This window comes from Enoplosus armatus, chromosome 1 (genome assembly GCF_043641665.1).
Source record: "Enoplosus armatus isolate fEnoArm2 chromosome 1, fEnoArm2.hap1, whole genome shotgun sequence".
Lineage (NCBI taxonomy): Eukaryota > Metazoa > Chordata > Actinopteri > Centrarchiformes > Enoplosidae > Enoplosus > Enoplosus armatus.
The window spans coordinates 28,741,677-28,759,053 of record NC_092180.1 but is presented as its reverse complement, the minus strand read 5'-3'; the positions used below and the strand labels follow the sequence as shown (position 1 = coordinate 28,759,053).

Genomic DNA, 17,377 nt, shown 5'->3' with positions numbered 1-17,377 from the left:
GAGCTGAGGGGCCCTGACCACAAAAGCCTTCAGTCACCTTTAGTTTTGAGCCAGGACTTAGGAAGAGCCAGCAGAGCCCTTCCTGAGGATCTGAGGCTACGCTCTGGCTCATGTAACTGGGAGCTAAGCCATGAACTGCTTTTAAGGTAATCAGTAAAATCTTAAAATCAATTCTAAAACGTATTGGTAGCCAGTGAATAGAGGCTAAAACAGGGCTGATAGGATCTTGTCTTCTAGTATTTGTTAAAAGCCAAGCAACTGAATACAATGAATTACAATAACTAAGATGTTAAGATGATGCCACCACAAAGCTTGAACATCACACAGTAAGGATCCAAGAGTGGGATCACACTGTCACAACAAGCCCTTCAAACTAAAAACACTAAGTACATCATTTTTCAATGGCTTCCAAAACAAGCCGTATAAGTGATCTGATGCCCCATTCAGCAGAACAACATTTTTAGTCAGTGCCTTCCAAAGCCTTTTCAAAGATTCCTATTTGTGTTTCCTGATCTGCCATTTCTATGGTAGGGGGTTTGGTTAGGTTTAGACACACAAAAAAAACTTAATTAAGGTTAAGCAAAGATCATGGTCATGGTTAAATGAAACCAGTGTTGATTGCTGTACAACATGGAAAGTGCATGTCGTGGCGGCAACCTAAGAACCCGCTGGTGGACACCAGTGGTAAAGGAAGTTGTCAGAAAGATGAAGGAGGCCTTTTGGGCTTGGTTAGCCAAAGGGCGTCCTGAAGCAGAAAACAGGTACCAGGAGGCCAGGAGGGCTGAGGCTTCTCTGGTTGCGGAAGCAAAACCCCGGGTGTGAGAAGAGTTCGGCTGTTAGAGGACTCAGGAGGGGAAAGTAGGGTTTGGATCAGGCTGCTTTCAGCAGGGGAAGAACAATGCGGATTCCGTCCTGGTCGTGGAACAGTGGACCAGCACTCTTCAGAATTGCGTCTCTGCTCTTTGAAGATGATGCGGTTCTGTTGACTTCATCAGACTATGAACAACAGCACACAGTGGGGTGGTTGTGAAGCGGTCAGGATGAGAGTCAGCACCTCAAAGTCTGAGGCCATGGTTATCTGCAGGAAAAAGGTGGATTGCTCAAGTGAGTGCCTCAAGTGAAGGAGTTCAAGAATCTCGGGATCTTGTGATCGAGTGAGGGTAAAATGGAGCATGAGATTGACAGACAGATTGGTGCACCATCAGCAGTAACATGGGCATTGTACTGAACCTTTGTGGTGAAGAGGGAGCTAAGCCGGAAGGCAAAGCTTTTGATTTATCACTTGATCTACGTTCCAACCCTCACCTATGGTCCTGAGCTTTGGATAGTGATCGGAAAAATGGGACTGCGGATACTAGTGGTTGAAATGAGTTTCCTCTGCAGGGTGGCTGGGCTCAGCCTTAGAGATAGGTTGAGGAGCTCAGACATCTGAAGGGAGCTCAGAGTAGAGTCACTGCTCCTTCACATCGAAAGGAACCAGTTGAGGTGGTTTGGGCATCTGATCAGGTTGCCTCCTGGGTGCCTTCCTTAGGAGGATTTCTGGGCACGTCCAACTGGGAGGAGTCCCTGGGTTAAACCCAGAACACGCTGGAGAGATTACATATCTCATCTGGCCAGGGAATGCCTCGGGATCCCCCAGGAGGAGCTGGAAAACGTGACTGGGGAGAGGGACGTCTGGCCTACCCTGCTACGCCTGCCATCACCGCAAACCAGCCCCAGATGAGCGAAAGAAAATGGATGGATAGATGGAAAATAGAGTCATAATTCACATGGCAGCTAGAGGTCCTTGTCATTTAAATATAAACATTAACATCAGCTCAGTTCTTTGCTGGAAGATGATGGTTGAGTGAACCTAAGAGGAAGGCTGAGTAGGTAGGGTTAGCAATGACACCACCGTCTGGCAGGCGAAGAAGCTGGCTGAAGTTGTCCGTTTTGGACAAGAGAGGCAGGCCACCAGGCCAAAGGAAGTCTAATCGTATTTGGAGAGTATGCAGTATATATGTGGGTGTGTGTGTGTGTGTGTGTGAGTATATGTGTGTACCTGACATCTCCCGTTAACACATAAGTCGGCTTCGTATGGACCACAGGGCGTCCCATCCATCACCCTGTCAGCCATCAGGACTGGGACGTCTCGACCCACTGGGCTGCAAAACAGCACACACGGCTTCTCTGCTCAAGAACACACACACACACACACACACACACACACACATAAAATCATGTTGTTAGTGTAATGACTAGTACAATAGCAAGGCACAAAAACAAACAAGATACATAAAATGCAATAAAAGATACAGAATAAACACGCGAAACAAACAACATCAGCTGTCTGTAGACACCTAGTCTCGCATAGCGTCAACCCATCGTCGTTCTGGGATAGGGGGAAAAAAAACACTCTGGTTTGTCTGTATTTATTTAAACCAATCACAATCATCTTGGGCGGCGCTAAGCCCAGGAGGCATCGACGGTGCTGTTGCTAAATAGTGTCTGGTGGGGAGCTTGGTGGAACTGGAATTTGCACGTGGGGAGGCGAGCCCTGGCATTAAAATGGTTAAATCCCGGCTAAAGAAAACACCACATAAAATAGTAAACGATGTATGTAGACTACGTGATTTTGCAACTTTTACTGTTAAAAAAGACACGACAAAAACATAACAAAAACAACATAACTTGATCATCAGTGTCCTAGAGGTGCAGCATACCTACACTTTAGCTCTGGAGGGGCTCACTGGACCCGTTTAAACCACGCAGGAAGGGGAGGAGAATGGCGACTGAAATAATCACCGGACTTATCTCAGCAGCCTACATCTGGTGAGTCAGACTAGTAGACACCAGACCGAAACTGCTCACAGCATTTATTGGGAAGAGGTCAGCGGATGGCCGGAGACAGATCAAGGACGACAATCACACCGAACACCAGAGCCCGTCTTTGAACAACGACAGCAGTTACCCCCCCCCCCCCAATATATAACCACTTGACACCTGAGTGTCCACTTGCTGATAAAGACTGTGATGCAATTGAATGCTATGAAATGTACAACAGGAATGTCTAGATTGTCCTAAGTTATTAGTACAATTCCGCATCTGCGACTAACAATTCTTTCCACATTGTGGTGTCTTTAGGTTTGCCCCTCACGTGATCATCGACAGGTTCGTGTGTTTGTTTGTTTTTTATTGAGGTTCAGGCAACAGTTACATCCACTTTCAGTTCCAAATATGCACAGAACCTCTTTTTCATATTTCTGAACCACATTTAACGAAACAGCAGGAGTCACAACTAGGGCTGGGCAGTACGGCCCAAAATGTAGATCATGGTATCATTTGAAGCACGGACGGTAGTGGTATATATCACGGTGTATCCATTTTTCTTAAAATGTCAATATAAATGCTTCTGAAGGGATAAAGCACTGGTATGGCAGCTATTACTCTTCTCTTATTACTGTATTACCAGGACATATTTCACATAGTAAAGCCCTTTCTATCAGCTGTTTGAAAAGGAACCATGTCCTTACACAAGCACACAGTGATGGCATTTGTGGGTGATGTCTGACTTGCAGAGCCGGCTTTTTACCTTTTACCACCGCTGCTTGACGACGTTTGTGGAGGATGCATTCTTTTTGCCGTTGTATTACCACCGCTTGCAACCACTGTCATCTGTTGTTTTTCCAATTTGTGGTCTGATAAACGGTAAATTCATCAAATTCAGGTTAAAAACAACAACGTCCGCAAACGGAAATTGTGTACATGTTTATTTGCATATAGAGCGGGGAAAAGAGACCCCATCACCGGTGGTCACTCGAGACCAGATGTTAGACGAGATGTTAATGCCAGGTGTGCACAGACGCACAGGGAGCTATCTGCTTGTGATCAGATCACCCAGGACGCATGTTAATACCTGGCCACAATGGAAGTTCCACGGGTCTTCTTCGGTGTGTGCAGTGCTTTCGGCCAGTTCTTTGTTTTCAAACAAAGCAGCGTGGGCTTGCCCGATCGGTACTGCACACGCGGAACTCACAACAGTGATGAGGAGGAAGTGAGACGGCTCACTCATTAGCTACTTCCATCATCGGCTCCGGATAAAACAAAACTATGTGTTTAATTCAGAATATTAGTCATTAGAACTTTTTTAAAACAAGTTTTAACGTCTTCTGGATGCAGTCGGATGAGGTATATGATGTATACAATACCACACATAAATGCCCATCGCCACACACACACACACACACACACACACACACAGTTAGTTAGTACGTTGCTAGTTAGCTACAGCCAACATCTGTACAGCCAGTGCACTGGCTGTTTTTGGGGCAACTAAGCAGGGACTGAAAAAAACACTCCAGACTGAACATGGAGCAAAACGTTTGCCTCACATTATTTGCAAGTATTTGACAGCTGAACACACTTTAAGTGACTTTTCAGGATGTAGAAGAAGTTGCTGGTTTGTGCTGCATTCTAAGTTGTTTCTGTTGTCTCTGTAGATACAGTATGCGCAGTGAAAAATACAATCAAGTTCAATACAATCATATGAAATTGCATGTAAACTGATTAGATTTTGAGTTTGTCTACAATATGACACATTTTCTCAGTGCATCATCCTCAGCAGTGGCTATGTCCTGGTCTTGTCAACAAACAAAGGATGTGTGTGTGGATTGCCATCCTACCTGTGCACAGTTGGAGACAGACGTTACCATACTGCAGGCTGAACTGACGGAGAGGGAAGTTAATCCTGGAGCTATCATCCATAGCCTCAGCGCAGTCAAAACACCTCTCCCTTCTGGGCAATCAAGGTGGTGCCAGCCTGTCCTGCCCCCCAGACCATACAGCAGTAGCCCAGGACAATGATACCACTATTCAGAGGTCCGGCGGTGAAGCGATCCACTCCACAGGCCTCTCAGTCTTGGTACATAGACCCATGTTTGCTCAACTCCATCCATCTCAGAGCCTTGGGTCCAGGTGAAGAACAGTAGGCCCTGCCAGGGTAAACACCGCCTCCAGCCACTCTCACACAGGGCTCTCTGGAAAATTTGACTTCTCCACCTTCCCCAAGGCATCCTGATCTGGCTGGCTGTCCTCCCTCTTCATTGGCTGCTCCGCCCGACCTGCCAGCAAATGGATTTTACATGCCGGACAACAAAGACTTCTCTCCGCTGACCGGTCTGTCACATCCAGGAGCGGAGCGCTCCCATCGGCCATAGTGCTAACCAACCCGGATCCCGAAAGGAAAGCCCATCCACCAGTGCATGATAGCCGGGGTGACTCCATTATCAGGAACGTCAGGTCCAGCAGGGCTGCAACACACTGCCTTCCAAATGCCAACACATCATGGACTACAGTACCGCCGCTGATAATCTGTGATTCCATCGTAAGAGACCTGAAGTCAAAGCTGGCCGGCTCCATCTGCTACCCGGGTGCTAAAGTCTCCAACCTCATTTGAGTCATCCTTAGCCTGCTTACAGAAAACCCTTTTGTTAAGAAGGTTGTCGTCCACATGGGCACAAATTACACAGGTTGGCGACGATCCGAACTCGGGAAAGGGAGTTTACTGGACTTTTTGAACTTAAACCTGTGCTAAGAACATTGAAGAGAGTTGACAGGGGTCGCAACTGGTGTGAATTCATCGCAAGATGTTTTTAACTACACGGTAATTGAATCCCTTGTGTTTATTTCTTTCATTCTATTTTACAATTCATTGTATTTCTTTCTTTCGGTTTACTCCATAGCATGTTTATTATCCTGTATTTTAACTTTCAACTGCCATACGTTGTTGTTTTTACTGTTAGCCGTTTCATCTGCAAGCACCTCGACACCACTGTGAATGAGGATGCCTCCTCAATGGTCTTTCGAGGTAAAATAAAGGTTGGAAATGCATTTTGCTTTACGAAATGTTTCATGTTTTGAATACTGAAAATACCTGTATATTATCTGTCGTGAAATAACTGTATTATGCGGCAAAGTAGATTTTTCTTTGACCTAGTGTATACTGTGGTAGTATACAGGTACTGCCCAATTCCAAGCTTCTCACTGTGCTGTAACATGACAAAGCACACAAACGAGGAGAAGTTTGAATCATTTAGTATTTATGACGTGTATTTAAACCTGTCGAGATAAATGAAAGTATAAAATGTAAAATCCTGAACGTGCTGCAGCCTGTAGGGAGTAAATAAACTCTCTGGCCACTGCATGGCTTTCAAGTAACACATTAATCAGTCCAACAGTGTAAGCTTTGATGCAAATATTCCTCCCTGGGCACAGTTATAAAGAACATTCATTCTAAAGCTGCCTTCATAGTTACCCAAACACTGTTGACGCCCACTGTTTTGGTCACCTTTTAACGCACACAACATCAAAGTAGAGGGACTATTTCCACCCAGTGTTAACTTTTCCATCATTTATCATCTGACAACACCTCCCTTTGTGGATGATTATAGAAGAACAACACTTTCAGTGTTGGAAGAATGTTTTTCTGTCACTGTTTGTGCACTACTCTTCCTTGTGGTGTACTACAAGGTTCTATTCCGGGCCCTTAGTGTTTTTCCTTGTATTTATTGTTTTTAACATTACCACTGAGGCATATGAGATTGTATACCTTTCGCGTCGCAGAATTACATGAAAGGCATGCAAACTTTAAAAAGCAGCTCAAGCCGTTGCTTAGTATCTCCCTTCTATGCACCATATTGTCCATGATGAGAAATTAGCTTACTAGTGACGGGGCTATTGCTGCAGTAGGAAGGTGTGTGTGTGTGTGTGTGTGTGTGTCTCACCATCATTAATAATAGCAGTCAACATGCTTCCCTTCTTCTTGCTGGCGAGTCGGTCGTAGGACAGACACTGCAGGTCTCTGAAGCTGGGTGCCCCCTTGGGACAGGGAGGACTTTCGCAGGCCTTGTGCTCCACACTGGCCTTCTGACAGTGTCGACCACCAGGACCAGGCCTGCATGAGCGCGCGTGCACGCACACACACACACACACACACACACACACACACAGACAAACACATATAGTTTGAACACTCAGTTTAGGAAACAAGGAGACAAATGTCTGTAGGCAATCTTTTGAGCGGGTACGATACATGACTATCAACAGAGCCCAATTCACTACAGAGCTATTGAAAAGAATCAAATATTTTCATGCATGCTTGTGTGGGGATCTGATCTGAATGTCACATTAGAATCAGTTTAGTTGGAGGGCTTTTCGGCTGCCTGGCTCCTAGCTCAGTTGACACTTCTGTAGGGTGGAGAAAACTCATGCTGTGCGTGGGGACGAGATACATGCGTCCGTCCACTCCAAGCGAGGAAACAGAATATTCGCAATCAGAGTTGCCATATTGACACTGACGATTTCGATTGATTCACAACGGCGACTGCATTGAGTTACATGCAAGAAAACATTCCACCTTAAAAAGTTGCGGGGAGCTGCCGGTAGCCTTTGAGCAGCACAGTGAATTAAATCCTCCCCCCCCCCCCCCTTCAGTCTATAACTATTATTACTAATTACTATTATTATAACTATTCATGAACATTCGATCGTGTTGTCATGTTATAGTTACCTAATCAAATAATGTAAATGACGCCACACAGATACACAAACGGAGATCCAATGGCTCACTGTGTGTGTGCGTGTCCAGTTTAATTTAAACATAATCACGAGTGATTGGGAAATAAGTAATAATAAAAAGGTGTAGGGGTGTTGTCATAGCACAGTCTATGTGTAAATCATACTATTAAAAGCAGAATTGTTTTTATTTGCAATATTTTCTAGCAGACATCCCCGTTTTTCACTTGTGTGTGTGCTATCATACCTGTTGACAAATTATTATTTATTTTTGAGCCTAAAAGTTTTCTTTCATTTAATGTTTTAGGCATTTAAAAGGGAAACGTTGCAGCATTTTTTATTGCAATATGGGAAATTCTATGGCAGGTGCAATCTCTCTCTCTCTCTCTCTCTCTCTCTCTCTCTCTCTCTCTTTTTCTCTCTTTCTCACACACACACACACACACAGACAGACAGGTGACATACGGAGGGTTGTCACATTTCCTCTGTCTGAACTGGACTCCAGTACCGCAGGTCCTGCTGCACATGCTCCACTGGCTCCATGGGCTCCAGTCACCGTCCACATGCTGCGGGATGGGAGTCTTACTGACACACTCGCCTGCCCTGCACCACTGACATAACAAAACACAACTCATTTACGCAAGTCAACAGGTATCTTCTATCAGAAGCTGCTGCCTGAGAAGGTTGAAGATCTAGAGTATTTGTGCATGTGAGACAGCCCTACCTTGTCTGCTCCACACTCTGTTCCATCAAGAGGAGGATCCAGTTTGGTCTTGCAGGATGCATCTCCCTCTACTAAACACCACAGGCCAGCACACATCAGGTGCTAACACACACACACACAGAGAAACATGGGAGATACCATAGATTCTTACATAAATGCCAGTGTTCACATGGTAAAATCAGCATCAGATCAATTTACTGTCAAATTCCATCAGTACAACAGAGTCACGTCATGCTCGCCACCCTGCTGCACCCAGTTTTCCTTTTTAACAAAAGTAAGCAAAAGTCAGCACTACCTGTCGATGCTTCACATCGCAGGCCTACCAGGAAAGTAAAGGATTATGCCCTCTGAGCCACTAGAGGGCTTTTCATATGAAACATCTGAGCACTTTTTGAGTTTACCTTAATAGCAAACAGTATGATAATATGATGAATTTGCTCGTTAAATACAAATAAAACATCTCTGTACTACAATGTCACGTTTTCAGTTCAACTCTGGAGGTGCCAGACTAAATAGACAGGCCTGGGCGAGCAACCACGATGGCCGGGATTGTTCTTTTTAGTCTGAAGTTTCCCAATCAAATGACAGGCTTGAAGCTCAGAATGCTTCTTTCCTTTGCTAAGGTTATGCATTAGTCACTACCAGGTGGATTCACACTGCAGCGACCGACTTAATATCAGGCTTGAGTCACGGAGGTCCTGCCGCTGGAATCTCAAGCATTTTTACACCCCACTACGAGTTCAAGTCATTAGTGACCACTGTTGAGAGCCTTGCAAAGTCCTCTGTTCTGCCTTTTCCAACCTTGAGGAAGAGCTCGGAATGTTTTCGCCACCCTTTCAGACTGTATCCTGGCTACAGACTTCCTGTGCTGCTGCTGCTGCTGCTGCTGGTTCTGATTTTATTGACCACTTTGATTCATTTTGGAGGGAAGAACATTTACTCAGATGGGATGGCGCTCAACCATCCAGAAATGGGGTGAAGCAATTTGTGTCAAATGTGAGGAAATCTTTACCTAATCTATCTTACTGATATATTTCTCTGTTATTCCTGTTCAGGGTGGACGGTATTAATGGTGTAGACAGTACACAGTGTAGACAGTGCATGTGCGACTCTCAACAGAAATGAGAAGGAAGCGGTGCCGCTCGCTCGTTGGCTACTTCCATCATCAGCTCCGGGAAAAAAAAACTTGACTTTACAGAAACGTGTCATGAATCCAATATATGTGCGTTGTTTCTTTTTCATGGGAACAAAAATCCATTGTCATGAAGTTAAAATGTCACATTGTCCTACTTTAGTCTTTATTTCCTTGGATGGCCTGGCTCACTTGGCTTCTGAAACTCTCCACTGCTAAAATGGCCGTTTAGTTTCAGAGTTAATGGGCCCCTTTAAAAGAACAGCTGGCCCTGGTCAGCCCCTTAAATGGGCTACAACTGCCACCGTTCAAGATCAAGACATACAGTGCATCCGGAAAGTATTCACGGCGCTTCACTTTTTCCACATTTTGTTATGTTACACCCTTATTCCAAAATGGATTAAATAAATTTTTTTCCTCAAAATTCTACACACAACACCCCATAATGACAATGTGAAAAAAGTTTTTTTGAAATTTTTGCAAATTTATTAAAAATAAAAAACTAAGAAATCACATGTACATAAGTATTCACAGCCTTTGCCATGAAGCTCAAAATTGAGCTCAGGTGCATCCTGTTTCCACTGATCATCCTTGAGATGTTTCTGCATCTTAATTGGAGTCCACCTGTGGTAAATTCAGTTGATTGGACATGATTTGGAAAGGCACACACCTGTCTATATAAGGTCCCACAGTTGACAGTGCATGTCAGAGCACAAACCAAGCATGAAGTCAAAGGAATTGTCTGTAGACCTCCGAGACAGGATTGTCTCGAGGCACAAATCTGGGGAAGGTTACAGAAAAATTTCTGCTGCTTTGAAGGTCCCAATGAGCACAGTGGCCTCCATCATCCGTAAGTGGAAGAAGTTCGGAACCACCAGGACTCTTCCTAGAGCTGGCCGGCCATCTAAACTGAGTAATCGGGGGAGAAGGGCCTTAGTCAGGGAGGTGACCAAGAACCCGATGGTCACTCTGTCAGAGCTCCAGAGTTCCTCTGTGGAGAGAGGAGAACCTTCCAGAAGGACAACCATCTCTGCAGCAATCCACCAATCAGGCCTGTATGGTAGAGTGGCCAGACGGAAGCCACTCCTTAGTAAAAGGCACATAGCAGCCCGCCTGGAGTTTGCCAAAAGGCACCTGAAGGACTCTCAGACCATGAGAAACAAAATTCTCTGGTCTGATGAGACAAAGATTGAACTCTTTGGTGTGAATGCCAGGCGTCACGTTTGGAGGAAACCAGGCACCGCTCATCACCAGGCCAATACCATCCCTACAGTGAAGCATGGTGGTGGCAGCATCATGCTGTGGAGATGTTTTTCAGCGGCAGGAACTGGGAGACTAGTCAGGATAGAGGGAAAGATGAATGCAGCAAAGTACAGAGACATCCTGGATGAAAACCTGCTCCAGAGCGCTCTTGACCTCAGACTGGGGCGACGGTTTATCTTTCAGCAGGACAACGACCCTAAGCACACAGCCAAGATATCAAAGGAGTGGCTTCAGGACAACTCTGTGAATGTCCTTGAGTGGCCCAGCCAGAGCCCAGACTTGAATCCGATTGAACATCTCTGGAGAGATCTGAAAATGGCAGTGCACCGACGCTTCCCATCCAACCTGATGGAGCTTGAGAGGTGCTGCAAAGAGGAATGGGTGAAACTGCCCAAAGATAGGTGTGCCAAGCTTGTGGCATCATATTCAAAAAGACTTGAGGCTGTAATTGCTGCCAAAGGTGCATCAACAAAGTATTGAGCAAAGGCTGTGAATACTTATATACATGTGATTTCTCAGGTTTTTTATTTTTAATAAATTTGCAAAAATCTCAAAAACTTTTTTCACGTTGTCATTATGGGGTGTTGTGTGTAGAATTTTGAGGAAAAAAATGAATTTAATCCATTTTGGTATAAGGCTGCAACATAACAAAATGTGGAAAAAGTGAAGCGCTGTGAATACTTTCTGGATGCACTGTACTTTATTTGTCCCCATGGAGACATTTGCTTTGGACTGCTGGTTAAACGTCGTTATCTTTATTGGAGAATTGATTTACCGATTTAGTTGAAACACCCAAAAGCACTCTCAAGTTCAGCTATCCTCTTAGCTCACTGGTTTGCTTTTAAACTCATTACAACATGCACCTTAAAAAGGTACAGTCCAACATTTCCAGACATGATTGTTTTCTGTCTTTACGGGCCTGTTCATATTCAGCATTCATATCAGCAAAATCTTAGAATAAAATCCATTTGTTGCAATGTGATGGCCACATTTGGTGGATTCTCTCACAAAGATAAAGTCTACCGGCGCAGAGCTTTCGCTTCGCCAGCTCAAGATTGGTTAACTTTGACGCTACATGCTGTCGACCAATTGCAAACTGCCTTGACAGTACTGACCAGAGAGTCCAAAATGGTCATCAGGAGTGAATGGTACAAATATTGTACATTTGCTTCCATGTATTGTGTTAACTTATTGTCCCGTTTGTGACTGAGAGCACAAGTAGACATCACAGGAAGCCCACTCACCACCAAAATCTTTAGATGGACCTTCACCAACACTTGCAAAACATCAGAGATCAGTGATGAGGAGCCTCTTACACAGAGCACAATATCTTATCAGTGAGGAGGAGGCTTGAGAGAGGGAGACGCAGAAGGTCAAGGGGGTACTCAAGATTACCGAGTACAAAATCCCACCACAACTTCAGATCGGAACAGTCTCTGCTATATCAAGGGGGATCACCACCAGTGGTGTCCCAGTGCGTGACTGAACTGTCAAAACATCTTTATGTCACAAGCAGTCAGGACTTACCACAACATTCAACACCTTAAGATCTCTGCTGGTATGCCCTAAAGACAGGACATCCCACCCACCACCCCACCCCCAACCTCACGTGTTGTACCTCCATGTCATTGCAGAAAGTGGCATTGGTTCCAAACAGGATCTGACATTGTTCATCCACGCTGTAGTGCATGCCTGGCAGCTTGGGAGGAAGCCGGACCTGGTAACGGCTCCTGGGGTCTGTGTGCAATAGGCAGGCACTGGCTTTGGACCTGTTTGAGAGACACACAAGAGACGAGGATTCATACTGCGTGCTTACCAGTGAACACAAGAATTTCCGTTTCATTGTCAAATGTGAATCCAAAAGAGACTTGGCAATGTTAGCTGTTGACTTTGAAACCAGATGTAGATGCAGTTTTGACGGTGACAGCAAAGGACACACAGTATGAGCCAAATCAAAACTCATTTGTATGTGTGATGTTTTATTGTCCAGCAGAATGAATTTATCCTCCTCTGTAAAAATGCAGTTTAAGATACAGTACAAAATGAGCAGGGCACTTTACCATCAGGCAAGGTGGGGCCACCAACTAAGAGGGGCCCGCATTTCTGTAGATATACTAATGTTATGATGTTTAGATACACATCTACATATATAGATATAAAATGATGTTCTTATTTTTATAATCTGCAATAACTTACATCACTGTGTTAATATCACTGTCAATGTGTCCACCTGCACACTACATTAATGGACAATAATATCACGAAACAGGCAAATTAAACTGTGCATCTAACACCAGTACCTGCAGCATTACTAATGCATTGCCAACATTACTTCTGTTGGTTTCCCTGCCATATCAACTGACTTTTTAGATGATGGCACCACCGTTGCCCTTCCTGCCTGACCCTTGTGAAAACAGTGACAAAGACAATACAAGAAAGTAAAGAGTGAGAGGAAGAGGCAACAAAGTTGATATACGCTTTCAGGTGAAAGGGAGAGAGAAGCTGCAGCAATATGCTGGTCCTACTGGTGGAAGAAGTATCCAGGTCCTTTATCTCCATAAAGGTCCTTCCTTTCAAAATGTGACTTAAGCAAAAGAGATATTATCAGTAAAATGTCCAATGTACTGTAAAAGCACTCCTTGTGAAGAATGGCCCATTTCAATGTGTTATCTATCCTACAAGTGGATTATCATTACTGATGCATTAATGTGTAAGCAGCATTTTAATGTTGTAGCTGGTTGCAGTGAGGCTCCTTTTAACTATTAAATACAGTTTTGAGTTGTTTATTTAAGAACATAATATTTTATTAACTGGTCATATGTTTTGTATGTAAAATGTAGTGGAATATAATGTACAATCATTATCTTTTAGGCGTAGTATAGTGGCATAAAATAGAAATATAAGTTACGTACAAGTGCCTCAAAGCTGTATTTAAGTACAGTACTTGAGTAAATGTACTTTCATGTCAGGGAATCAGAGGAAAGAGAGAGGTACATGACTGTATCCATGGCAATCACTAATCCTTTTAATACCATCATTCCTGAGAATGAGGCATGATGGATGCCCCATGACTGGATTTGCCACTAAATCCACTCCTACCATTGAGAAAAAGTATTATTCCTTCAAATACACTTAAGTGTGTAGTACTGACTTAGGAATTCCATCATGGACCAGAGGTAGGACAAAACATATTACTCACAAACCTCCAATTAGCCTTGTTTGCGTACAGTATTCATCGAAGTACCTCCAATAAAATAAGAACAGGCTGGTCCTCATCAGAGGATCCTGAATAATTAATCCAGTCTGAGAAACCATTAAACATTGCTAAATTCTGTGACAGGAGTGCAGGTCGGAACTGTGCTGTGCTCCTCATCGGGCATCTTTTCCAAACCTAACCTGATCAACTCATTCATTCTGCAGGTCAACATCATGAATTACTGAACTACTGGTGTGGCATGGTGGCGCACTGGTTAGCACTGTCGCATGGGAGGTAGAGCAAGCTGGAGCGGGCTCCCCCCGACATGTCGAAGTATCCTTGAACAAGACACTGAACCCTAGGTTGCTCTCGATGGAGACCAGCACCTTGCATGCCAGCTCGGTTGCCATCGGTGTGAGTGAATGGGTGAATGCGACCTCAACTGTAAAGCGCTTTGGGAACCCTGAAGGTTGAAAAGCGCGAGAACCATTTAACTTGTGTCATCCAGATAAAACAGCCTTTCTGGTTAATATGGAAGACCTTGCGCGGACATGAGCTTAAAGTTCTTTCTTTAAGCTCAGGCTCCCGTCAACGCACATATTTCTACCGAGAAGCAACCCTATAGCCTAGGATAGAAATATCAATATATATATATATAATATATTGATAGGAATATCAATATTGGATGTTACAATCTACACAACTCTCTCCCCTACAGGCTACTTCGTCGACTGCACTTTTCTGTCATATATATGTATATAATATTACAATGTCTGATATTCATATTAAATGTTTCAAATAATGAGGTATGTAAAAGGTATTCGTTTCATTAATTTAATATATAGGTCCCCCCAACACACTGTACAGTGAATTTAAGGTTGTATACTTACTTATACTATACATTTGATTAAATAGTTCAAAATGATACTTGGACTTCTAGCAGAGATTTTTCTTTGACAATTACTTGTACTTCTACTTGAGTATGGAAGATAAAGAGCAAGTGAGTACACTTGTCTTTGTGGTGGTTTGGGGGAATAGTACAGTATGCATATTTAAAAGGGCCGCAAGGACCTGTTTGTCCACCAATGAGACTGCCAATAAGCAATAAGTATGTTAACGTTGGCTTCCATAATATTCTCATGACATCTTGCAGGAATTATACTGACGGTCCGATAGCTTACAACATAGGTAGCTCCTCTCTTTTCATTTTATTCATAATCCAAGGCTGATTTGGAGCCCAACTAACCATAAAATATGGTTCATCCAACAGTGGCACATACCTGTCGGCGGTGAACTCAGATTTTCCCGTTGAAAACACAGAAGAAGAGTAGTAATATCGATATGTTGCACTGAAACTCAATGGAGCTACACGGGACGGCATGCAATGGTGGAATAAAAGGCAGATGCTATTTGTATGTATATAACATGGTAGAGACAAGCACCAGGGTGTCCGTAGCAAACAGTGCTATTTGCACCCAGGGTGGACTAGCCAATGTGGCTATTTACACACGGATGTATATAGCATGGCTATGGCTATTTGCACCTTGGGTGGAACCTGACTGAACTGCGACTGTTTCACAAAGTTTTGAAACATGTTAGAAAGCCTTTAGTTAGGTTAAGGAAACGTTTGGAAAAAACACTTTCAATGATCCACACAGGAATCGAACAACGGTCTCCCGGGTGAAAAACCAATGTGTCTTCAACTCAGCCAGCTATCTCAACCTATACATATTACGGACTTTGTTGCTCTCTGTCATCTGACTTCCTAAAGTCTATCTGCGACTGGCACCAAACCCCGCGGCTAAAAAATAGACAACCACGGCCAAAGCTGAACGCCCGCAGCGGTCAATAACCACCTTCGGTCGACACCCAACACTTGCGGCGCAATCACCCGCGAACAACGCTCTCGCATTTACGATGTAAATGGGCGGATAGCTGCCATGTGACGGTTCGTACCCGTGTTGCAAATAGACACTCCGTATAATTTACAAGAGCGGCCGACAACAGAAGGAAGAGGAAGGCGAAGAATGATATGAGCAGCATGATGGGTGCCTTTATGGACATGCAAAAGAAACCGTACAGTGAATTCATGCAAGTAGAGCGGCTGCGTCAACAGCAAGTGAAAGACAGTTTTGATGCCTGGGTGAAGTCACAAATTGAGATAGAAGAGTGCCGGCAACAGGCATAGAGGGGGTCATGCAAATGATGGGCAGCCTGTTTGATGTCATGGTGCGTTTGTCCCAGCAGCACACGCCCTCACACCTACAACTTCCTCCCCCTCCTCCTCTTCCTCACTATTTCTGATTCATGGGGCCTCCCCTGCACAACACTGCCCACGAAGAGACACCACTAACGTTCAGAGAACTGCACAGAGCTGCAGAGCCGCTGCCCAAAACTGCTCAGTCCATTTACTGTACGCAGGAAGCAAGCCCATCTCCATCCTATCACAAGCTTTAAAGGAAGGATGGAAGGACGTCACACAGCTGCATGAACTTCCTCATCCAAAAAGGTCATTACCGATCTCACCAGGTCATGTGGACATGTTGCCACCACACACCAGACCTCTGTTGAACCCACAAAGCGGGATGTTCTGTTCCCGACATTGTCTCCAAAATAGAAATAATAGTGGGCATAGTTCGAAAGTCGACTCCAGTGTATGGTCTTGGGATCTTGCAGGAACGTTCTACTAGGATTGTTAAATTGACAACGTCGCGACAATGCTATTAAAACATGGTACGCCTGCCACTGTCAACATGCGTTGCAGGAACATCCCTTGAAATTTTAAACATTCTTAGAGCATTATATTGATGTTTCTGTGTAACTTTACTTCGGTGACATTTGCAAAACTTGTAGGGGATGTTATGGGAACGTTCCCTGCTAGCTGGGGTGCAGGCGTGTGTGTAGTCACATTCACTATTGTGTGCTATTCCAGAATTCAATCAGATGCTGGAGTGGCCTTTCCTTGGCAGAGCAGGACAGAGTGAGATTTTCCATTCAGTCACCATTATGCTATAGTTAAAAAGGCCACCATGGACTCCCAGTGGTGCGGCTTATACAGGCCCCACAGAGAGTGCACACTGTCTGCACACTTGGCAGCCCAGTTGGGTGTGTGCATGTGTGTGAATGGAACAGAAAGAGGGAAAGGGAGAGAGACAGAGAAGGAGGTGTGACTGTGAGCTTGGTTTGTTACTCAGCTTTAACGTTGAGGAGTGTTAATGGCAGCAACTAAGTTTAAGAAATAATCTAAGCTCCAAAACCGGCCTAGGTAGGTAGGTAGCATGTGCAGCTTTGTTAAAAGCTAAAGAGCTTCAGTTACTGTGTCTATACTGTATTTATTTACAGCAGCAGTAGGTTGATTCAGACCAACTTTAGGATGGTTGTTGCTCCAGCTAACAGGAGCTAACTGGCTACAATTATTAGCAGTTGTTGAGCTTGCTAGCTCCAGAGAGGCAGGGGGTAAGTGACTGGCTGAAAGCTTGAGGGGGTGGTGACTGTTATGAAAAGTGACATC

The 17,377-nt window shown here is 44.3% G+C and overlaps 1 protein-coding gene across 1 annotated transcript in view; it reads right to left on the bottom strand.

Annotated features, from left to right (window-relative positions):
* adamts17 (ADAM metallopeptidase with thrombospondin type 1 motif, 17) overlaps nucleotides 1-17,377 on the bottom strand; it is a 112,633-nt gene that overhangs the window by 31,107 nt on the left and 64,149 nt on the right. Inside the window, exons 10-14 of the mRNA XM_070906361.1 lie at nucleotides 12,289-12,439; nucleotides 8,276-8,377; nucleotides 8,017-8,162; nucleotides 6,762-6,931; nucleotides 2,042-2,169 (exon numbers count right to left, since the gene is read on the bottom strand). Coding sequence (XP_070762462.1) covers nucleotides 2,042-2,169; nucleotides 6,762-6,931; nucleotides 8,017-8,162; nucleotides 8,276-8,377; nucleotides 12,289-12,439 — 697 coding nt within the window. The remainder of the gene's footprint in view (nucleotides 1-2,041; nucleotides 2,170-6,761; nucleotides 6,932-8,016; nucleotides 8,163-8,275; nucleotides 8,378-12,288; nucleotides 12,440-17,377) is intronic.